Source organism: Suillus fuscotomentosus (genome assembly GCF_016647785.1).
Source record: "Suillus fuscotomentosus strain FC203 chromosome Unknown F5891scaffold_21, whole genome shotgun sequence".
Lineage (NCBI taxonomy): Eukaryota > Fungi > Basidiomycota > Agaricomycetes > Boletales > Suillaceae > Suillus > Suillus fuscotomentosus.
Genome location: NW_024539533.1, coordinates 354181 through 378037, shown reverse-complemented (window position 1 = coordinate 378037; position 23857 = coordinate 354181). Strand labels below are relative to the sequence as shown.

At 41.6% G+C, this 23857-nt stretch overlaps 7 protein-coding genes across 7 annotated transcripts; all 7 read left to right on the top strand.

The window, feature by feature from the left end:
- Nucleotides 1-624: 624 nt before the first annotated feature.
- Nucleotides 625-3651, top strand: F5891DRAFT_1187430 (uncharacterized protein; the record flags this gene model as incomplete). Its single annotated transcript, XM_041366837.1, has 8 exons — nucleotides 625-1041; nucleotides 1088-1264; nucleotides 2054-2266; nucleotides 2316-2687; nucleotides 2796-2917; nucleotides 3126-3349; nucleotides 3398-3497; nucleotides 3534-3651. 8 exons carry the CDS (start codon nucleotides 625-627, stop codon nucleotides 3649-3651), a joined length of 1743 nt encoding a protein of 580 aa, XP_041227148.1.
- Nucleotides 3652-6100: 2449 nt separating this feature from the next.
- On the top strand, nucleotides 6101-7765 carry F5891DRAFT_979395 (uncharacterized protein; the record flags this gene model as incomplete). Its single annotated transcript, XM_041376883.1, has 8 exons — nucleotides 6101-6179; nucleotides 6350-6366; nucleotides 6399-6521; nucleotides 6821-6826; nucleotides 6853-6953; nucleotides 7014-7035; nucleotides 7226-7306; nucleotides 7328-7765. 8 exons carry the CDS (start codon nucleotides 6101-6103, stop codon nucleotides 7763-7765), a joined length of 867 nt encoding a protein of 288 aa, XP_041227147.1.
- A 3658-nt stretch (nucleotides 7766-11423) lies between these two features.
- F5891DRAFT_950334 (uncharacterized protein) lies at nucleotides 11424-11714 on the top strand (the record flags this gene model as incomplete). Its single annotated transcript, XM_041374945.1, has 1 exon — nucleotides 11424-11714. A coding segment is annotated over one exon (291 nt), but the record flags the coding sequence as incomplete, so codon positions are not given.
- Nucleotides 11715-12174: 460 nt separating this feature from the next.
- Nucleotides 12175-15632, top strand: F5891DRAFT_1187429 (uncharacterized protein; the record flags this gene model as incomplete). Its single annotated transcript, XM_041366836.1, has 9 exons — nucleotides 12175-12223; nucleotides 12306-12488; nucleotides 12544-12941; nucleotides 12993-13046; nucleotides 13284-13445; nucleotides 13525-13640; nucleotides 15313-15338; nucleotides 15388-15443; nucleotides 15501-15632. The coding sequence occupies 9 exons, from the start codon at nucleotides 12175-12177 to the stop codon at nucleotides 15630-15632; spliced, it is 1176 nt and encodes a 391-aa protein (XP_041227145.1).
- A 1773-nt stretch (nucleotides 15633-17405) lies between these two features.
- On the top strand, nucleotides 17406-17561 carry F5891DRAFT_950416 (uncharacterized protein; the record flags this gene model as incomplete). Its single annotated transcript, XM_041374965.1, has 1 exon — nucleotides 17406-17561. A coding segment is annotated over one exon (156 nt), but the record flags the coding sequence as incomplete, so codon positions are not given.
- A 284-nt stretch (nucleotides 17562-17845) lies between these two features.
- On the top strand, nucleotides 17846-19642 carry F5891DRAFT_1187428 (uncharacterized protein; the record flags this gene model as incomplete). The annotated part of the gene is made up of 6 exons (XM_041366835.1): nucleotides 17846-18040; nucleotides 18080-18448; nucleotides 18505-18658; nucleotides 18715-18746; nucleotides 18795-18923; nucleotides 18974-19642. The coding sequence occupies 6 exons, from the start codon at nucleotides 17846-17848 to the stop codon at nucleotides 19640-19642; spliced, it is 1548 nt and encodes a 515-aa protein (XP_041227143.1).
- A 1343-nt stretch (nucleotides 19643-20985) lies between these two features.
- F5891DRAFT_901186 (uncharacterized protein) lies at nucleotides 20986-21237 on the top strand (the record flags this gene model as incomplete). The annotated part of the gene is made up of 1 exon (XM_041373466.1): nucleotides 20986-21237. A coding segment is annotated over one exon (252 nt), but the record flags the coding sequence as incomplete, so codon positions are not given.
- Nucleotides 21238-23857: the final 2620 nt, after the last annotated feature.

The window sequence follows — 23857 nt, the reverse complement described above, 5'->3', positions numbered from 1 at the left end:
ATTGAGTACGACATGTTGTTTCTCCGCAGAACATGTTCAATTGAACTTTGCGCACCACATCGCACTCATTGATATTTGAAATCTCCACTGCACCACAATGCTTGGTAAGTGATTCCAAATTGGTCATCCCTATAAAAAGACTCACTTTGCAGTTTGCAGCTCTTCTTTCCACCTTGTCACATAGTTCACGGTACCACTAGGATAGTGGTCAAAACAATAACTTGAACACAATAGCCTACAGCTGTGGTCCATATCCACAAATATTGGGCACACCACAATGTTCGGTAAGTGATCCCAAATTAGTCATCCCTATAAAAAGACTCACTTTACCATTTGCAGCTCTTCTTTTCACTTCTCCACATAGTTCACGGTACCACTAGGATAGTGGTCACACAATACCCTAACCACACAACAATCCAAAGTTGCTGTGGTCCGTGGCCACAATTATTGGTAAGCATCTCATCGCTGAATTCCCCTATATAAGGCTGACCTCTGTGTTTGCAGGTTTTTTTTCTCCCTCATCACATCATGTACAATAACCATAGTAATAGCTTAGTTTAATTTGCAAGTATGTAGCTGTTTTATTAAGTCCAACAAAAGTCAATAACAATCAAGCATTAGATCATGTCCAAACACCCTGCACCAACTGAGCCAGAGCAGAATGCCAAACATGTTAGATTCAAAGATATGCAACTCTCAGATATTTCAGGTGTTATTTTCATTCATACCTTTGGGGTTCCAGCACTATCGCCCTTGCAGGATCCCGTCGCTTGGGAGATTCTAGAGCGGTTTATAATGACAGATCTGACTTATGGTCAGATGGAAGAAGAGTTTCATGCATACCTCGGCGATCATCACTGCCTTCTCAATTGGATGGAAGCCAGACTCATGTTGTTCTCTGGCGATGGTAATGACAAAACTTCATTGGCCAATCTCCTTGCCGTGAAGCATAAGCACATCTTGGCCATGCCAACTGGATTAATGAACTCCCAATTGAGTTCAGTGTCTGGATCATGCACTTCTCAGCATCATTCTTGCATAGTAAGCTGTTGTTTTTCAAGTTAGAGTTGACCCTAATTAACTCTAGCGTAAGAATCCGGATATCGACATTGAAGCAGAACAGGGTGACAACAACAACAACAACAACAACAACAACAACAACAAAGAAGATAACCAAGAGGAGGAGGATATTGAGATCGACAATGGCCCCCTCAGATGTGCCAAGGTCATGCTCCTACCAGGACCAAAGTGTAAACTCTTTGATGTGATTGATAGGATTGAGTAGAATGTGTACAGTGGGAGTAGTAGTACAGTTCATTGACTGTTGCCAGTTGCACCTCACTCTATCACTGCCTTGCTACCTAAAAGGATGTATGTGTTTACTGTCCATGGTAAGTTCTTTTTTTGGTCAAGTATTTACAATGCTGATTACAATGCAGTGACTACAAGGGAATTCCTTGCTGAGCACCTCCAAAAGCAAGGGTTCCCAGTTGTAGTATCCCCATGGGTCCCCGCTCACTTATATGTGACTTCTGACAGTTCTCTAACTATTATGGCTGCCATTCCTGACTCCCTTAAGGTCTCCATGAAGAAATGGGACTGAGTACACAACAATGAAGAGACCATGGTCAACTCCCTGCACTTAAAATATCCTTACTCCACCTGGGTTAAAATCAAACAAGGAAAATACATGGGTGCTATAGCGTATATCTTCAATTCTGAGCAGATGAACAATTTTGTCACCATGCTCATTCCTCCCAGAGACTTTCCCTATGAGGCACCTGCCTACCGGGATCTCAATGTCCCCCATCATTTGTGATGGAGAAGAAGTCAGGTTCAAACACAAAGGCGAAAAATACTATGGCGGCCTTCTGAAGAAAAACTTCCACCACTACTGCACCGAGTTGATGCCTGTTCCCCATCCTGATGCCATCTGACTTCATATCCAGTCCAGTTGGGACATGCCATTCTGCAAACAGTCCAAAATCACATTCTCTAAGCAGTTATTGCACTCTGGTGATGCAGTTCACCTTAACACACCAGACTTACTCAGACAGATCATGCATTTGGCGGTTCAGTCAAGTTAGCATTTGACTTGGATGGTCTGTGTAAGGAGGTGGAGGCTAGACTCAAGGACATAGAGCCCATGTTCTATGTAGGCGAAGAAGTTTGTGTTGTAGCAGGAGATTACTTGGGACTCCAAGGTCATGTCATCCAAAGAAACAATGATATCTTTTGCATTTGTTGGTCCGGGACACAGGAAGAGGTATGTTTCAAAGTCTCCTTTATACAATCCTTTCTAACTCATTTCTTAGGTCGAGGTCTCCAAGTATTATTTAGAGCATTGTCCAATTGATCGCACTGTTAAAGCCCACATGTCAACTCAAACATGTCAACCCCCCGCAGGAATCAAAGTCCATCAAAATCAGCAACTTTGTCTAAGTCTTAATTGGAGATTGGATTGGAAAAGTGGGTTTGTCCAATGGGTGTCCAATGGTATCATTTGGTTCCAGGATGAGGGGGAACTGTTGAGGAATGATGCTGGCAGTGATGTAGCCCCGCTTTTCATCCAAGTTGAAGCCGTGATGGTCAAATGCACCTGCCTTCCAGCTACCCTCAAATTTACTAGGAAGCATCGCTACAATGTCAGCGTCACTCGTGGACCCAAATTTTGCACAGAGTGGGAGGTATGCAGCATGGACTTCCTTGGCGCTCAATTGACCTTGAAGACTGATGACGAGCAACTCATAAGTACAACCTTAATCACATGAAATAATGAGTTTAACTTTTTGTAGGTCACTGTTCCAATTCGATTTGTCATGAAGATGCATAATATCAACCTTGACACATTCAACAAATACATCAAGAAGGAGGTATTCATCATTGGAGGCCCAAAGAAGGGCTTCCGAGCAACGCTGTATGGCCTATCTATAAATACCTGCATCATTGCCATTCATGGTCAACCACACATAACCATGTGATGCTGTGATGTTGCCACAAAGTGAGTTATCTCATGTGTATCATTTTTTCGTTTCACTAGGTTGATATTTGTCTAGCTATGGTTGCTGATTGAATGGTGCAATGCTCAAATGAGGCAACTTCAATTCATTCTGCGAGATGTGCAGAAAGTCATATGTGACAGCACCACCCAAAAGTATTACCCCTCCGCTTGAGAGAATCACACCCTCTGCCCTTGCCTCTTGTTTAGCCATTACCTGGGAGACCTGGTCCCCAGAGGTCCTCACTGCGATATCTTTGCAAAACAATAATGTTGGACCTTCAACAGAAGATCCCTGGACTGTCAACTCCAGTGACACCATTATTAAACCAACCCCACCAAAACCATGCAGTTAGTATTCTGATATTCATCATAATGTGGTGCTCACTCTTATTACAGACCCAATTTGCTGGCTGAAGGAACATGCCTCACAGTTCCATGACTACCACACCCTCTTTAACATCTCAGTGGGTTTCCAAGGCAGCAAGTTACTCAAGCAGTTAGCATATAGTCACTGTCCTAATCTATTCTGCAGGCCCAATGGTCCTGCCCCTTCAGGCCACATCTCAGCATGGGCCACTGCCAAAACTGCAGGAGGCACTAGGGTGGACTACCAAATCCCTGTTGAATGTCTCACTCCAGCTCAGCCCTGAAAGAAAAATCAAGAATGTTTTTTTATGGACAGTCAGAACTGAGCAAAGCAAATTATCTCAGACATTTATCTAATTACACTTGTCTCTAATGAATCGGAGATCCCTATAAATTGGGTAGCTTCTGTAGATTATATAATATCATCTTCCATCATCTCCAATATCGTGTCACAGTGCCCAGGTGAGCTTCTCATTCCTGATAGCTGTAAATTCTGTTTTGATGCGGCTTCTTGTTTACTTTAGGTGAAATGCTTTGCACAGTGGTAGGCACTGCAGGAGCCTAGTATGTTCACATTACTCTGCGATTAGCCCCTACTGATTGTCTGACCCTCAGGGCTACATCAGATATCGCATGCTACTAATACTACTAGCATTCAGGGCATGCTAATCCAGTGGATAAATTCTTACCGATTCATGATATTTTATAAATCTGAAAAGAAGCATTACCACAAAAGCTTTGCTTTATGGACTGAACTGAAAGTTATACTATGGTTCACAACAAAGATGAGTACCATCTGGTAGCATCCTTCAAGGCCTCACTCCTGATACAGTCCTGACAGCGTGCTTTACCACCAGGTACATATTCTGTATACCAGGATCGGTGATGTCCCAAACCAATGGACGCACTTCATTGACCTTATAAGAACTAGACCCATTGTCTGCGTTTGTTTTCAAGTAACAACCTGTCAAGTTCGTAGTGAGTTTATTAATCTCCCTGTCACAATTGGCATCTCACAAGAACAACCTCAGATCACAGATGAGTTCTTCTACAGATACCAGCTGGGTTAAATACTGGGTTAAGTAGCGTGTTCTAGGACATGCACCCCATGTCTCTCGCATATGAAATCACACTTGCAATATGCAAGTTAGTTTACAGCAACCCTCACAGTCATCAGCACTTGCTTCCGCTCTTGGACAGTTAATTGTGCAGTGTGTGATATTGCACTAATAGTCCTATGGAGGGAACTGCCTTCTGTACTACCACTCCTTCATCTTATGCTGGAGGATGTCATCGAAAGGCATTTAGCAGTGGACGGTATCTGGTATTATGTGAGTCATTTCTTCATTCATGATATGGGCAACCCTCACACTGCCTTAGATATTGCATGGTCCCCCTTCACCCTCACAACTAGACTAATTTCATGGCTACGCCCCTTGCATCTACGCCATCATCTCATGAGAGCGTGCTCTGACCTATGATACGATTGAAGCTTTCATAGCCATACTTACTTGCCACACCTCCATAACTAATGCTCCCTTCCTTCTGCACCTAACCTGCCTGCAACTCTCCCATGGGAGTGATCCCATCCTCAGCTCTGTACCATCTATGATTCATAGGGGTTTAGAAATCCTTGTGATCCCACAGGCGGTAGTAGAGCTAGAGCCTATTTTAACCCATATCCTGAAAGTGCTGCCTCCCCTCCACAACCTCGTCTGCATTGAGATCACTAATCTCCCATGTGTTCATGATTTTGCTCGTCGCATTCACCTTCTTCCCACCCTTTGCGCTCTAACAGTAACTCTTCTCGACCCCAAGGGCATGCAAGCAATCTTTTCACACCCCTTCCTACCTAACCTAACAGTTATTGTAGATAGACAGTTGTACCTGCCGCAGCATACACCAACTTTTTATCATCCCTTACACTCTTTCAGCATCATGTTCTGAAACTCCTGGCTTGGCAGTATGGGTGCAGACACTTTGGACGCTGCCCTCACCCTGTTACAAAGGTTTAGGCCCCCTTGTGAGCAGTTGAGCATAACACTCAGTCTTCACCTTGATGGCCCTGCCTTAGGTAACTTCATCAACTCCCTCTTGCCCAAGCCAAGTAATGTTGCTCTCACTGAGTTCTCAATCTTCGACCTCTTGCATTTCACTGTGGATCTAGAGGGTATCACCAATTGCCATAGCGCCCCGCTCAAGCTAAAATTCCTTCAACCATTTTTCCAAGTTTTGTTGATGCACACTGACTTCAGTTGTTTTAATATGTGCCTTCTTGATGACAACAATCTCTTTGATCTTTCTGTTAGCCTGCCTCAAATAGAAAGTCCATTCCTAGGCTGCTCACACTATTTCCCAACCCCTCCAAGAGCATCGCTAGTCAGTGTCTTGTATCTTATACTCCATTGCAATACTTTGAAAGAGCTAGGTCTTGTTTTTAGTCGTAGTCTGGGAACAATGGACCTCGACCTCCTCCCCCGCAACAAGTTGATCAATGTGTTAACTGTGGGAGTCAGCCCTCCATACAATGATGTTGCCGTTGCAGCTTTCCCTGGTCATTCCCTGCCTTTGGTCAACACCATACACAGTAGAGGATTATGTAATTGTCATCGCTGATCCCTACAAATAAAGTAGCTTGCCTAGCTTATGTAATATTAATATCTCTCTTCTTCCTTAATACCATATATCGTTAAGGAACTTGTGGTCTCCATAAGGTGGGGAGGAGCACTAATCATGGATAATGCATGCCCAATCAAATGGGTTTGTTTTCAAGAGGCAGTGCACGACAATGCCAATGCCAACACTTTACAATGTGAGTTGTTGTCTTCACAGTTAGAGTTTCTTATATGAAAAAATCTATCAGCCCTGTTGAACTCAAAGTCCAACCAGATGAGTGCTCCATCTGCAGAGGATATCTGCGCTTGGACTCATAAAGCCCAAGCAATGGCCCCTATGTCTCATCAGAGATATTTATTCAATGAGGGAAAGCATTAGTACAGGTTAGTGCTGCCATCTTAAACTCCTCCTGAAGATCAACCAACTACAGGACCTAGATCCACCTTTTACTGGCTTGGACATATTCCTTGTCGAATTGTCCTCATTGTTGGCATGGTGGTGGGAATCGATGTGTGGGAAAAAGGGATACTATACACCAGTGAGTCAGCTATTATCCATTCTAGTCCCACAGTTGATAACTCCACAGGGGTGATCGATTGTATACTTCATCACCCTGGACCCCTCACGCACTTGGACACTAATGCAAGAGCTGTGTATTGGTCAAGCACACAGTGCCATATTCCTATTCCTGTTAGGGCTTTTCCTCTCCCTGCTACTGCTATTGGATACCATGTAGAGGTCATTGGAAAGTCTTAGAATTCCATGGCCAGCGATGAATCAGTGTCAAATTCATAAGTACATCATCTTTGTCTCTCTGACTCTTAACTGACCCTTCAGAGGCCTGTGAGTCGATGAACAATCAATGAAAGCATGTCAAGACCATCATCGAACTTCACAAGTGCAAGTACATGGTGCTAAAGCTGTTCAAGATCCCAGCTAAGGTCAACCCTCCATTGCTGATACCTTCAAGGTGTCCATTGTGCGAGTCATCCTCTCCTCTGAAATGCAGCGCGACATCTAAGTTGTGAAGTTTTTTTATATCTGGTCCAATAGTAAGTACTTTGTGATATACTACTTCTCACTGACATGTTTGCATAGGACCCCCCTCAGTTTCGTCATCCATCTCAGTTGCATATGGCAGACCTCACTGACAAGACTTTTTGATCATATCTTGAGCATTATTTCCAACATGCGCCCAGTGATGTACCTTACTAGGATTTTCTGCATTTTTTTCTGATGCAGACACCAGGACAGTCTATCTCTCCACCTATTATGCTTTTCCATCTACATCAGATTCCAGAGCTGGCCCTTCTTGCCAATCAGGTGGTCCATGCTGAAATGTAGTGGTACACTTCACTGGACACAGAGGGAGAGAAGGCAGTACAGACCCGAAAGTCGTTCATCTCTCGTTTTAGCTCTGGCCACCCATACATAAAGATGAAGAGGCTTTTCATGTGGGCGCTCCTTCAGCTTTACAAACAAGGGAGTATTGTACTTTACGATGGACTTTTGGATGCCCCAACTGCATCTGTGTTTATAGTGCCACTCTTCAGGACAATATTCTCAACTCCTGATGCTACCAAGTCCATGATTGCTGAAGACAACACTTACTTATCAGATCCACCTTGTTACGAGGAAGACCAGGCATACATTCCCGTGACTGCAACCCTTCTCTCTCAACCTGTGCGAGACATCATGTGCATAAGAGGTATCAGAGGAAAGAGCATCAGGGTCAGAGCAGAGGACATCACAAAGGATTTGGAAAGGTTAGACAGCTGTTGAGCACATGTCGACTTGCAGGCCATTGAAGAAGCCATAGACACTATCGTAATTGACTAACTTATATGGTCAAAACAGAAATAGGTTTCAAAGTTCAAAACTTTTTTCTCTTCTTGGGCTGGTACATATGTTGGGGGACAATCTAAGGATCAATATGAACCATGAATTAAAGAAAACAGTGGTTGGGATGTGGAGATAATGTCAAAATACTGACTTTTTCATACCTGTTATCAAACTCAATAATGTTGACCTCCAAAGACCCTGGAACCATCACCAATTTATTTCTACATTTAAAAACACTGGGACCATCATTTACAGTATTGGTTTGGAGTTAAAAGTAACCATAGTAAGATATATGGGGTAGAAGGGGGGAGGAGGGCTTTCTATATCTCAACAACTTTCCTGATAAAATGGACTTGACCATCATGTTCAGGGACATCAAGAGCACTCCAGAAACATACTTTTAGAGGACAAGCAAGTCATGGGAAGCCTAGAAAAATTGATCTTTGAGGGGGGTATCAGAAAAACTCACATATTTTAATCAGGGTGGACTCAAATCACTCTGGTACCATTTCCAATCAATTTATATAATTTTGAAACAGTAGGAACATCCTTTTATATACAAGTATTTACATAATATCAAAATATATGAGTTTGGGGGGGGAGGGGGACCCTGCATATCTCAACAGCCTGATTTTTCCTAACAAAACTAGCTTTACAATTGGATTTAGAGACATCTAGAACCCTCAGGAAACATACTTTTGGAGTCCTGGCAAGATATAGGAAGCCTAGAAAAATTGATCTTTGAGGGGGGGTATCAGGCAAACTTGCATATCATATTCCATATTGGTTCAGAACGCTATGAAACCATCTCCAATCTATTAACATGATCCTTAAACACTGGGAACATCCTTTTCACATCATTACTGACACCAATTATGCCTCTTTGTGAAGTAGGTGGGGGGATGGGGTAGCATGACTTACAAACCTAATTTTTTTGGATCAAATCAGCATTGCCATCTCATTTAGATTGTTCAATAACCTCTAGATCAAGTTTCATATGGAGCCAAACAAGTCACATGAAGGCTAAAAAATCAATCATTGAGTGAGGCAGCATGACAGGACGACACAGCTTACATAAGCAAAGGGGTGGAACTAGACTCACTTACAAAGATAGACGTCACGTTCTGAAATCAACTCAAAAAGATATTTGGCCTCCAACAGAGGCATTCCTCTAGTGCAGAGATAGTTAGTAAAATCTTGAGACAAATTTCCTTCCCTAAAAGCATGAATGATGCTCCATATGGCTGACACTTGGTAGCCATATGCGAAGAGGTACTTTTCAGCATCACTACTAAGGACACCAGTGGAAGGTGAGTCTGAGGGATGTACTTTAATATGCAACTGACCTGCATTCATCGCCTTGACCTCAGAATGAAGAAATGTGTTCCAACGGATTGCTTTTCGGCTCTTTTGCTTGGTGTGCATTTATTGTAAAATTGCCTCAAAATAATATTCAACTATCCTATGAGGAAACTGTTTATGCAATTTGATGGCCTCCTGCATGACCAGATCCTGACAATCTGCAAGGGCATCCTTATATGCGCATTTATGAGCCCTGTATTTCTCAGTAAGTGCCTTCTTCTCAGCTTCTGTGTGGAGATGTGCTTTGCATTTGATGTGGTGGTGCCACAGTGTCCTTGAACTAGACTTTGTGACCTTAATATAACACTGGTATCGAGTGACATTTGACATTGTTGAAAATCACAGCAGCACAAGCAGGAGGACAACACAAACATGGGAAGCAAGCAAATAAAAATTGTTAGTGTTTGTAGATGACATTAAAGGCACAGTAAAAGCATCAGTAGTATTATCTAGATGAAGACACTATCATACCAAGACTTTACAGGATCAAGTATTTCTGTTGCTACTCAATATATACAGATCAATTACCTTCATAATGAGTCTGAGATCAAGCCATGCAAGTGATATAAAGGCTAAAGCAATAGACCTCGTGTCGAGGGCCTCAGCATTACAGACATTCACACCTTTGAAATGTAATTTTTTTTAAATCAAAAAGACATTTCCATTATGTTCAGAGGGCTCAATACCCCCAAGTGAAATGTCTATTTGAAGCCAAGCAAGTCATATGAAGGTTGAAAAAGTCAACCATTAGTCAAGGTGGGTCTGCTTATATGAGAAAAAATGCAGAGGTAGCACAATGAGGTGGTTATTTTTCATAGACAAACTATGTTTCCAGTGCATTAAGCAGGCTTCTATCATATCAAAAACAAGTTCTGCTTCAAGTCTGGCCAATCACATGAACACACAAAAAATGAAACTTGAACAGAGGCAGCCAGTTAACTAAACTAAACTGACCAACAAATAAAGTTTAACAGACTGACATTTGCAAGCAAAATAGAGTCTTCACTGCACACGGTGTCTATAAATGTTGCCATATAGAGGTCCACCCATCCCAACATCATATCTCCCTCCATCTAGTTGTAGAGGCAGGAAGCTCTGGACTCTATCAAAGTTCTCTCAACTAATTTGCAATTTGTTTGGCTGTGTCTGGCATAGAGGATGATAGGACACTCAGCCAGCTCACAGCTATATCATGGCTCATTAATGTAAGTTATAAGAGAAACAGTTTTGAACTTTGGAACCTATTTCTTTTTTGATCATATAAATGTGTTGTTCCTTTCCAAGGCGGAATAGAGAGAGGAACTTAATGACATTAAGGCTGCAGGAGGTAATATACAGCATAGTACTTACCTTCATAGTGGTTTTGATATTTGTCATGAGTCAGACATAAGAGTACATGATGCAGTCCTTCTATCAAGATAAGACCATGAGGCATTCTAGCCTCTGTGAGTCAACTGGGCATGAGGTGTAATGAGATAGTGGTCTTCTCAGATGGGATGAGAGGCCTTTTAGGCCATGGATAATGTCATAGCATGCATATACAATGAAAATCATAGTATCAGCATTGTATACATATAGTCAGTGTTGTTACTAATCCTGTTATAACTGGTTAAGAGGTGAGTTAAATGAATCTACGATTTTGGGAGGGTTAGTAGGGTTAATGTACTAGGAGTTATTTGGATTAATTGGGAGTCACCAAACTTTTAAATCATTATCATTAATCTCTCTAATTGTCTTAGTGGCAGTCTTTTGTAACCATATTACCTCTCTAAGCTTCTCTGATGGGTAGAGAGAAGTCCCGGTTGTGGAATCATTTTCATCAAGGGACTACAAAGGTTGATGAAGTGCACTAGCAGGCTATCAGAACTCTCACAGTTTTGATGCAGGAAGGTAAGTTTTTTCCAATTAATGTATTATATAAATGATTAATAGTATACTAATGAACTTAAATAGCATGTGCTAATGTTCTTCATATTGCCAGAAAGGTCAAAATAATGACAAACCATCTGTTGGGTTGTTCATATGTCCCTGGCAATGTCAAGGCCAATGCTGAAATATTTGAACATGGAAAAAAGTGGCAGGCTGAAATAATGAGGAATCTTCCACAAAACCACAACTTGTGTTTGCCAGTAACAATGTGACAGTGATGGAGGAGAGAGCTATTGTTCCAAAAACTTAGAAGTAACAGAGGTTCAATGTAATTGTTGCAAAAGTGAATCTATCTGGTCTGAGCAAACAGGAAGCATTTTCTCAACAACTACTCCATACATGTATCTCTGCTGGCCAGTCTCTCAATTCCATCACTGATTCCAAAGTTCAAAAGCTCTTTTATGATTATATCCCTGAAGCTATGATTCCAACAAGGCAGGCTTTGTCAAGCAAAATTCTTTATGCAGAAGTCACCAGAGTCAAGAGAGAGATCAAAAACACCTTCTGTAAGGGTGCTTATTTAGTCCTTTCTGGTGATGGCTTGTCGGAAATCTCCAGGGGTGCCTTGCAAGTGTTCCTTATTGGGACATTAATTTGATGTCTGACAACTACATTGTGTCTGTATTCCCATAGGGTGTGAGTTATTTTAGGGCGCTTGAAAGGAAGCACATGTCACTTACAATTATTTTTGGCGCTTCCAAGTTGCTTCCAAGTGGTGCATATGATTCAAACTGAGTTCATCGTAAGTTGCCATTATTACACAGTAGCTGTCATGTTACAGTTATGGTGAATAATGCTAATGTCAAGTTGACAAACCTGACTTATGATATTTGTTGCCTCTACTATCTTCTCAGTATTGTCTCCTCCCCTTTCTGTATCTGTATTTTTAACAACACTCCTGTATGGTGCCAAGCAGAAGTGTTGCAAACAGTCCAGCTAGGGGACACAAGTATACTGTCAATGTACTAAATATATCCTCGACCTCCAACAACCAGATTCATTGTCAATACTGCAATAAGTTGTTCTCAGAGAAAAAGAAGGATGATAATGAGTTTGCAATGCTCGCAGCACAGGGGGTTGAGGAGCAAATTAAAATCAAAAGGAAAGGTATGTGGTGAATTGTCCTTCTAACAACTCAAAACAATAGTACTAATATCTCTTATCACACAATCATCAGAGGCATGTTGAGAGAGAAAGCATCTTCTCAAGGAACAAGCAGCCGCAACACATAATATTGGCTCCCCATCATCAGACCCTTCAATGTCACTCCAGGATCGCACAGAGAATATGCCTGATGAATTTATTGTGGGCCCGTCATTTGAAATGATACCAGATGTTGATGTGATGAGCATCAGTGGAGACTCACAGCAATGTATGTACTTTGACTGATCACAATGCACTCTTCATCTATTTTTTTCATGATTTAGGTGCAGATTCAGACTCCAGCATGGCATCTTGCGCTCGCACACCCCTTCCTCCATCCTCACTTTCAGCAGTACCTTTGGTTCACTCCAATCTCAAAACATTTAAGATGGAGTATCACCCAAAATCTGGTTGTGCAACCTCCATTGAGACTTTCTCTATATTCGGACACAAGCAAGATCAGCAGCCGTCTATTGTTGTTGAAGAACATTGGCAGCCATTCAGCTGTTGTGCAGACTTTGAATTTGCTGAACTTGCGCACAATGCTGCCCTTAATAAGGACCACACAGATGCACTATTATGGCTCATCTGGAGAATTGTTGATGGTCAAGCAAATATTACCTTCAAGTCCCATTGCGATGTTTCTGTAGCCTGGGATAGGGCGGCCAGCCAGATGACACCTGTAAGAGGAGAATATCACATCTCCCTTTTGTAGCTACCAATATCTTTACAGTTTAAGAAGCATACTATCACGACCTGGCATAAACAGGAAGACCTCATGTTTGATGTATATACATGCCCATTGTGGGAATAGGCTTTGGACTTATTACAGGACCCATTGCTGGCGCTGCACTTTGTTTTGGATGCACAGTGGGTATATAAACACAATAGGACACATTACGAGCACTTTTACACTGAACCTTGGACTGTGGATCATTGGTGGAATGTTCAAGTATGACTTATTTTTTTGTACTATCATTCATATGGTTCTATTAAGTGATACCCTTTCTTGCATGTATTACAGTCATCTTTACCTGAAAATGCCGTCCCTTTTGCATTCATTCTGTATGCAGACAAGATGCACCTTTCTTCCACTGGTACAGTCAAAGCTTATCCGGTCTTCGCTCATTGTGGAAACTTGCCTGTTCACATCAGAAACACTGACAGGCTTGGTGGTGAGCGGATGGTCAGTTGGTTACCAATAGTATGTCTTTGAATTTAGGAACTGAAACCAGTCTCGTTACTCCTGAGTTTCTTTTGCACAGGTTCCTGAAGATTCTGAAGAGGACGGCAAGCTGTCATATGTGAATCTCAAATGTGTTGTATGGCTTGAAGGGTTTTTCAAGCTACTCAAAACCATTATACTCTATGCCAAGACAGGGTATGTGCATCTCTGTTATTATGGTATTATTAGGTGGTTGTATGTGTTCATTTTGCTCTTATCCGCTGACTATGAGAAACAGTACATTGTATACTAATTTCTGTAGACAAATTTCTGATCGGTCTTAACAATAGATGTGTCATGGCGCTGATATAGGGGACAAATTGTCGTTGTCTGTGTCCTATTTGCCTTGTCCCATCCAATAAGCTGTACAACAATGCTTCTACTTATCCAATCTGAATGCCCAAAGACGCACAAGCTTGTGTAGAACTACGGAATAGGGACAAAACAGCTGGAGAAGAGGCATTAAAAAAATGGGGCCTTCAGCCAGTTATGGCTGGTACTCATTATTATATCCTTGATTGAATCTGACTTTCTCCATTGTAGAATGTCTTTTGGTGGCTCCCAAATTCCAACCCACATGAAACAATCTCGCAGGACCACCTTCACATGTATCATATAGGAGAATGGGGGAAACATTGATTTGGTCAGCTTAAATGACATGCAGCGGCTCTGGGACGCGGTGCTGAGAAAAATATTGATGACCAGTGAGTTGATTTATTGTACTAATCTGCTCCATCTGAATCTGACTATTCAATTGCCCATAGATTCACTGCCTTCACACGATGGCACAATTTGAATCATTTTGATTGAGTTACTAACATACCTACAGCGATGGTAATAAACTTAGGGACATTTCTAAGGTACGACACATTGATTTGAGATTGACAGACCACTGTAGCACTTGAGCTGGTGCTGAGCTCGTATTCAGCTATTTTCCAATGCACGTCAAACACCCATGGCACATGAATCACTTCCCAATGTTATCTGACACTTACCCGCTCAATCTGATATTAGTCCGCTAAACCTGACACAAACCCAATGAACCCGATGCAAACTCGATGAACCCAGTGTTAGGCTGCATCGGACCTGATATTTTCCTGCACATTTGTCCTCCCTATGTCCTGTCCTATTGTATCTATCCCCACTAGGTGCACAGTTATCAGTTTTCACATTGCTAACATTGTAGAACACATTATTACAATGTCCGCAGTACCACATGTCTTATTACATTGGACATCAGACCCAAAAATTAGTGCTACTACTTTCGCCTATAGCACTCCAAAATTCTACATAGACACTATATATTTCACATACCTCCTTCTTACTTATCTTACCTTTCTACCTCTGAGTAGGAGGAGGTCATTAGATATCTGTAGTTCTTCACTGAATTCTGCAAATATCATCCATTCTTTATCCAAAACACTCCAAAACATTGTCAGTAACCCGCCATTCACTATTCCCGACATTCACTACAAACCCGACGAGACCCAACAAAACCTGCTAACCCGAAACCCAAAAAACATCGGACCCGACGTTTTTGACATTGGACTTGTAATTATACCTTCGGACTTTGTTTCCCGCACTTTGGACTATCTTCCTTTTCATATAACTAATTATTCTACTACCAACAGTTAACCCCTTGGGTTGAACACACTTGTTCTGCAAGTATAGCAGACTAGGCTGTGCTAGACCACAACAATTATATTTTGCTAGACACTCACTTTGTGTAGTGTCTAGCAAAAGTTGTCTACCTACACCACTTAAATTTGATTTTGACAGCAAATTTTATATACCACTCAAAATGTACTGACACGCACAGATGATGAAGCTGGCTATGCACTTTTACGGTGCATAGTGAGTTATCTCTGTATCGACATGTATGTATCTCTCAATGTGCACACAGAGAGCACAATCGAAGCAGGAAAAGCCAAGGATTTAGAGTTTCAGATGCATTTAGAAGTATGTCGTGTTGATTCCATGTCAATGTAGTGTACTGACAATAGCATTATATCATAGGAATACATCACAATCATCGACGAGACTGATCCAGATGCAATTAAGAACTGGAATTTTCCCAAAATGCACACCTCAAAGCACATATTTGATGATATCATAGCGAAAGGTGCTGCTGACAACTTCAGTACTTGACCAAATGAGAAGCAGCACGGACCAATCAAGTGTTGGTATCTATGGCAGACTAATTGTAAGGACATCACTAACCAGGTATGACATTGCCTACTCTGGAAGCTTGCTTCCCATCAATAGCTTAAACTTTGTATATACCATATATTATTGAACTCGATCACAAGAGCTTTGTTGCTGAATTCATTCACAGCCATATCAACTATCTTGATGAGGAATGACACAAACTTATGCACTCGCGGGAATAACTTGAAGAAGATGACAACAATGATGAGCCACCTGAAGCTCACCTGCATATTGGTTCACCCTTGAGGAATCTTACTAGCCTAGCACAGGGAGAGGAAGAACACAGGTCAAATTGCACCTTCGACCAGTTCAGGAAGAAGCTCACAACATTTTTGAATCACTTCCTACCCTCCTACAACATACCATTACCAGACAGAATAATGTGGTTGAAACTTTCAGTGCAAGACCTGGTGAGTTTCCTTCATTCTGAAGTTTTAATTGAATCTCTGATGCTGTTTTTTTTTTCAAAAGATACATGAACATCACTATCTCAAAGTCCAATATGAGTCGACCACTACCTGGAAGTTGACCACTGACTATCTGTGATGCAGTCCAAGTTTTCATGGTCATGAGTGTCGTGACTGCGCTCTAATCTGCATGCAGGACAAGGATGGCTGCAATAAAAATATCTTTGTCAAATTATTATTCATGTTCAAGCACAGTGTCGGCAACTGCACCTTAGATCTTGCTTTGGTTCTTCCCATGGATGCTTCACCATGTCAGCGCCTCCTAGATTTGAGACCTGCGACTCACTCGTCTGCATGCACAGCCTGCAGCTTCATCTGAATTCATCACTCTTCATTCAATTATTCGTGGTGCTTGACTTGTCCCAGATTTTGACAACAATGGGGATTATTTTCTTGTTGACTATATTGATACTGACATGTTTCTTCGTGTCCAAAGGAAACTTATCTAACTTATTATTCCCTCCTCCAGCAGGAATTCTCTGGCCACCATCTCTTCAGTCTGCCTTCATGCTCGCATCCAAGGTCATCTGTGATGACACAGTCACTGTCTTTTCATATCTGCTTTCATGCTCACATCCAAGGTCATCTGTGATGACACAGTCACCGTCTTTTCATATCTGCTTTCATGCTCACATCCAAGGTTATCTGTGACAACACACTCACTGTCTTTTTATATCCACTTTCATGCTCACATCCAAGATTATCTGTGACGACACACTCACTGTCTTTTCATATCCACTTTCATGCTCGCATCCAAGGTTATCTGTGACAACATGGTCACCATCTTTTCATATCTGCTTTCATGCTTGCATCCAAGGTCATCTGTGATGATACAGTCACCATCTTTTCATATCTGCTTTCATGCTTGCATCCATTTCATTGCATATGCTAATGGTTGTGCGTCCGGCTCATCACCCATCTCTTTGCTTGTCCAGAGTAATACCCCATTGGCAAGTAAGCCCCCCCATTCCATCGCCTATGCCAACATGGTGCACCTGGTATCAATACCTCCACCCCCATCCAACTCCCACTGATGAGCAAAGCTCCCTCATTTCGTCGCATTGCCCTTCCCCACACAAAATTCCAGTCCTCCATCAATTTCCCCACTCCCACAACTTGGGCATCTTCGGGTCACCATCTCTTCGCATCCACTTCCATGCTCGCATCCAAGGTTATCTGTGACGACACAGTCACCATCTTTTGTATCCGCTTTCATGCGAGCATTCAAGGTTATCTGTGATGACATGGTCACTGTCTTTTCATATCCACTTTCATGCTTGCATCCAAGGTCATCTGTGACGACACTTACTCCAACAAATCCTGGAGCAGCTACTTGCTTATCCACACTCTTCACCACATCAAATTCCACGCATCTGTCACTACTCTCAATCTCGCCTATTGAACATGCCTTTTATATCAATACCACGTACTCCAGACACCTGCCACCCTCATTCTCCTCTTTCGTCACTGTGCAAGGGTCTTGAAGCACAAGGTTGGTTTGTTCATTAATCATCGCTTCCAAGTGGATACACGATGGTTATATTATATTTCTGATAAGGGTATATGTTTTGCTACCATCTTATTACATCAACAGGGTCTGACACTACCTGAACAGTGCTGATTTAAAGTGTGTCTGACTAATTCAGATGTTCCCAGCTTGCTCTTCATTACATTCTCTAAACTGCCATGCCTCAGCACGCCAAAGGCGAAGACTTTGCTCAAGATATTCAAAATATAGATAGCAGCTCTGCTGCTGACTTGACAGATTCAGACAGTGACCAGTCCAATGACGATTTAGATTTGTTGTATGTTTGTACCACAATTGCAGCACCTCCTCTCAATGCATCAGTCAAAGATCTTCGCAAGGCAAGTCTTTATGTTGTGAATGAACAACAGCAGCTGATCAATTGTCTCTATTAGGCACTTGAACTTGCACAAAGACTACTTCTAGTTATGCAAGGAAAGTACCGGGAGGCTCTGAAGAAGAATACTCTCCTTGAGGCTACACTTTCAAAAGGTTGGAAGACAAAGCTCACTAACAAGGACCTCGCACTCGCTGCCAAGGAAGATACCATCAAGAACTATGGACACAAGTTTTCCATAACACACTGCCTCTGGGTTGATACCATGATTTTCCCCTTGTGTGCGCCACCTCCTAGGATCGATCTCACAAGCAAAGAGTGGTGGCTCTCTCCAATGTCAATACAGGATGGCGTCAAAGCCAAAATCTTTCTTTTTATTCTGCCAGCAGACCACAACATGATGGCCCATAAGAACTTCGGTTCTCATGTAAGTAGTACATCAGTGTATGAATCGTGAATTATTCCTGCTGATTGTCTTTTAAGTTTGTCAAAGGTGTCAATAGTGTTTGTGCCAAAATGGTTTCTGATGTCAAGTCGTGCGCAGCTGCCATTTTCAATCTCGACGCAAAGTTCTCCATACGAGGGTATGCACAGGATTTGGAGCCTGCACGTCGCACCTTGCTCCTTAACCCTCAAGGTGCATACACAAAGTTTGCACCAGTTCTCTTTCTCATCCAGATCGTGTCTCCCAAGACAACTTTTTCAAAACATCAAAGCTTGTTTATGTATGTTCTTCTCCTTTTTGACACACACATCCTGAATAGTCTGAGTAGATCTTGAAAGTGTTTCTTTTTGGCCTATCCTCACTAGCTGCCAATGTGCCTCCAATGCCTAAAACCAAAGCTAAGATATGGGAGTTACGTGCCATAACTCCAGGCCTCATTGCAGTAGCAGCAATTGTTGTATGTTTGTTAAATTTATATTGCAGGACACGTACTAAACTAGGCTGCAGGCTATCCTTATTCTTTCTGGTGACAAAGAGCTAGTCAACATAGGTGACAAGTCTCGAATCTTGTACAAAGAGTACCATAACTACTACCGTCAAACTCTGATGACCAGCAGTGCCTGGGCAGACAGCATTTACACCTTCTTCAACAATTCCCTCTTTGCTACTTCTTTCTCTGTAGCTGTGCTGGGCTCAGACTTTGTAGGTGTGAGCAGCGGTCCACACAATACCTGGGAAGAGGATTTTGAGCATGTGATGGAAACAGGGGGTGATTTGCCAGAAGTTGATGCTCCCCGAGCCATGTCACCACTCACTGACAAAGAAGATACCCCATCATCAGCTGTCTATGTCACCAACTTGAATGCACCTATTCTCACACCCGGATCTATATCTGTGGCTATGCAAGCTCTTGCTGTAGCGGATTCACAGGACTGCAAGTTATTACCACCTACTACTGCACTCAACGATTCAGGCTCGTGTCGGGCACCTGGATTGCTTACCAACAATGAAGCAGAGTCTGGTCCAGGTGCTCTCATTCAGAAGCAAAAGCCCAAGCCCAAGCCCAAGCCAAGGCGCAAGACCAAGGCTGGAGCCATTGGAGCCGAGGATTTAATGTTAGATGCTGCTGACGAGGACCTGGCATTGATGCAAAGGTCTGGCTGCTCAAAGAAATAGTATCATTAGTCTAAGACTGACAATGGTCCTTTGATTTGTTGATGACTTGTTATTGATACTTACTATTATGATTGTGACAAATTGCTTACATGTGTCTCGTAATTCACTCTATTTCTCAGAGACTTTGACTGAAAGACAAATGATATTAATCATACGCTCTAAGGACTTCTGGACAGTGAGTATGTACTAACAGTCTATTCTGATGTCAGACATTGACAACAATGACAAACATGTTATGTAATAATCAGCCATTGTGAATTATTCCGACAATACTTAGACTTGAACTTGTTTAACCACTGCATCACAGTTTGATATTATTATGTTGTCGAGAACGTCTGAATCAATGTTTGTGTTCATTTTGATTCATCCTATTGACAGACTCTGACATGATCCATTGACAGATTTAAAGAAATTATTACTGAAAGCCTGGACCAATTTTGGTCCAGGCATTCTCAATTAGTTGCAAGTGTCTCACCCCATCTTGTCTGCCTCCCAATGGACCACTCCCGATGTCTCCTCAAATATTGATGCTGTACCATCATCTACCTCCACTCCCGTCTCCTGATGAGGCTCTCTGCAACCTGTTGTCTACCTCCACTCCCATTTCCTGGAGTTCTCTGCACCCCATCATCTACCTCCACTCCCATTTCCTAGAGCTCTTGCACCCCGTCGTCTACCTCCACTCCTGTCTCCTGGAGCTCTCCACACCCTGTCATCTACCTCCACTCCCATTTCCTGGAGCTCTTGCATCCCATCGTCTACCTCCCCATTGTCTGTATTTGTTCATCCAAGATTAGTAAGACTGATCTTCTATCATCTCCAACTGAACCCTCCCAACCGGGATTATCATTTCCAGAAAATTATGATTGTGAAGGAGACTGCAATTCGATAAGAATTGAGGGGAAATAAGAATGATTAGAATGCAATTGAGGACATTTTCGTATATTATCATTAGTAGTGTTATTATATTAAATAATCAAAATGATCCAAATTTGCTTGAAAGACTTAGCATGATTTTAAGGCCTTGGAAGGACCGTTGTCGCTTGCAATAATGTCCCAATTAGGGTATATAAGTATTGCTCGAAATTTTGCCCTTGCATTGGAATGGTCCTGGGACCCACTTGCAAGAACCCATATATCGCTTTCAAGCGGCTTCCAAAAATTTCAGGTTGTCTTCCAAGCGAGTTGTAATGCTACCGGCAAATTGAGGCCTTCCAATCCATTTTAAAGCATGCCAACCAAAATTAGAAATTTCCGACACTGGAGAGAGCTAGCAAAAATACATCAGATTGCTTTTACCCATACTGTTAAATGTTAGATAAGTAAAATTCAATCTTAGCTAATTACTACTCACAGTCAGCTCACAGAGATATGTTCTACATGTGCATGATACATCAGCAAAACAAAAGACAAGCCAACTCACATTTGAACTAATGGAGAAGAAGTACAACTATGTCAAGGATGTTCTGTTTCTGACCATAATTGGTGTTTGTGGAGATGCTGGTGGAGATGAGAAGCAAGATTGTCTTCTCTTCTTACACAAATACCCATGGATGCTTGTTATGGACTGCAGGAGTCATCAGGTACATATCATTTGTATCATTAGATGAACTACATCTAATGTTCAAACAAAATAAATCTCATTTTGGGTGATTTTTACAAGGCCAGCAGTGATATTACTGTAGTCATTGATCATGCGAATGAAATCATCAAGTGGTTCAATAATCACTCATTCACACTGGGGCTGCTGAATTGAGGGCAAATGTCAATGTTTCACAAGATCCTCGCACTTATTCTGCCTGTTGTCACCCACTGAACCTCACATTTCTGTTCACTATCTCAACTTCTTGAAATTTCAAAGGCACTGAAAGTGACATCAATGAAACACAAGGATAAGCTATTGGTAGCTGTAGGGCAGGATCACCAAGTAAAGAATAAGGCTTATAATATCCTTGACCACATTCCAAACGACATATTCTGAAAAAAGCTTCTTCATATCAAGACTCATATCAGACCACTTGCCATTGCTGTTAATGTCTCATGACACTTAAACACATGCTGTGATCAAGTCTTGCTGCTACTTGGCAAACTCTACTACACCTATGTAAATCTCCATATCACAGACCACAGCCTTTCACTCACAGAAGACAAAGACAAGTCACATCCTGTGACATCTATCATTGACAGCATTGAAAAAAGATGGTAACATGCAGACCAAGATCTCTTCATTATAGCACTATTCTTAAATCCATCAATCAATCTCAACCTCATCAATAGTTGTGTCCTTCCACCTGGTGTCCTTATGGAAATTGCCTGACAGCTATATTCTTGTGTTTTCAAGTATGACAACACAGAAATACCAGCAAGTCTCATTGGCCAAATCTATGAATATCATCAGTATACTGGGATCTTCACACCAGCTGCATGGCCAATACAGGAACTGAAAAACTTACTGAAAGATGAGGTGAGTTTTAAACACTGAAAAATTTCTATGTGACTCAGTCTGTTGTGTTAGAATTAGTGATGTCTCAGCTCCAAGCTGCATTTTTCAGAAAATGAGCATAACATACTGAATAAAATTCCTAAATTCATGAAAATATTTATGGACATAGATTGAGCCAAAAGTCGGGAGGCATCTAAGGGAATTTGTACTGTGATGCATCATTGTCTTGCTATAAAGCAGCTCAGCAAATAGCTTGAATTTTGAGCCATTTGCTGAGCTGCTTCATAGCAAGACAATGATGCATCACAGTACAAATTCCCCTTAGATGCCTCCCGACTTTTGGCCCAATCTATGTCCATAAATATTTTCATGAATTTAGGAATTTTATTCAGCATGTTATGCTCATTTTCTGAAAAATGCAGCTTGGAGCTGAGACATCACTAGTTAGAATGGTTCCTGTGACCCTCTCCATATCTGGGGCTTGCTTGACTTTGAAAATCCACTCATACAGCTTGTACAATCTGTCTTGAGCTTTGCCCCAAACTCTGCATCAGTCAAGTGCTTCTTTTCTTCATTGGATAATACAAAATCAAAACAATAAACCCAGTTGGATGTGCAAAAGAACCACAAGATGTCATTTCTCAAGATGGAGCTTCATTATTAGTACACCATTGATGGCACAGCCTAATTCCACCTCAAATGTTGATTTAGCAAGTTTGAAACAGTTATTAACCGCAATCTTACAGGTAGCTGTATGGAAGATCAAGAACTCATTATGAATACTGATACCAATGAGTCTGAATTAGACAATGACATGGAGAATCTACCCAAGAACAATCATTCTCTATCATCTTCATTTTTAGCTCTTGTGTTACAGCTGCATTAGGAAAACGTCAAGTCCCTTATTTTATCCTTAGAACAAGGAACTTAAGGTAGTTTAAGGCAGTTCAGGCAAACAAAAAGCAGCCAAAAGTTACTATTAGTGGGTGTAAAACAAAGTAATAAGTAGCTTAAGGCACAAGTCTAAGAAAATTAAGTGGTGTGGAATGAGGCAGTAGAGCATGGGTGGTAGAGATTGAGGGGGCACAAATCCTGCAAGCAATGGGTCAGTGATGTAGCTGCACAGAAACAAAGGAAACATACAGATTTGAATATGAGAGTGTGGGTTGATTGGAGGTGGAGTGCTGGCACCTGGCTTGGAAAACTGCCACTGTGATATACATGCTTCATAATAGGTATTGTCTGTGAAGGAGAATCATCACACTTATGTCCTGCAAATAGTGGGTGATAATCTGGATCATTATGGCTCAAGTTCAGAGGAAGATTTATACTCACTTCCTATGAACAGTAGGCAATAACTTGGATCAGCATGGGTCTTGCTTGAATGAGGATCAACACACTCATGATCTGAGAACAGTAGACAACACCTTGGATCAGCATAACTCAAGCTCAAAGGAAGATAAATACTCACAGGCTGTCACAAAAGTGCAAAGAAGATGGAAATTATCCTAGAATAGTTTTGTTTAAATAGAAAGAACAGAATTGGAATAAAAAATCATTGCACACTAGGTTATTTAACAATGTAGACCAATCTATATGACCGACCAGGTACAAGGTCAGCACTTCCCTGTAAAGTACAATAGATGGTTAGAGTTTAAAAAAGAAAAAGAAAACATACCTACACTGGGTACATACAGCAAAGACAAGTGCAGGCAGGAAGCTGCTTAATGTTGAAAGTTGAATATTGAGCATAGAACTTTAAGTGTTTTGAA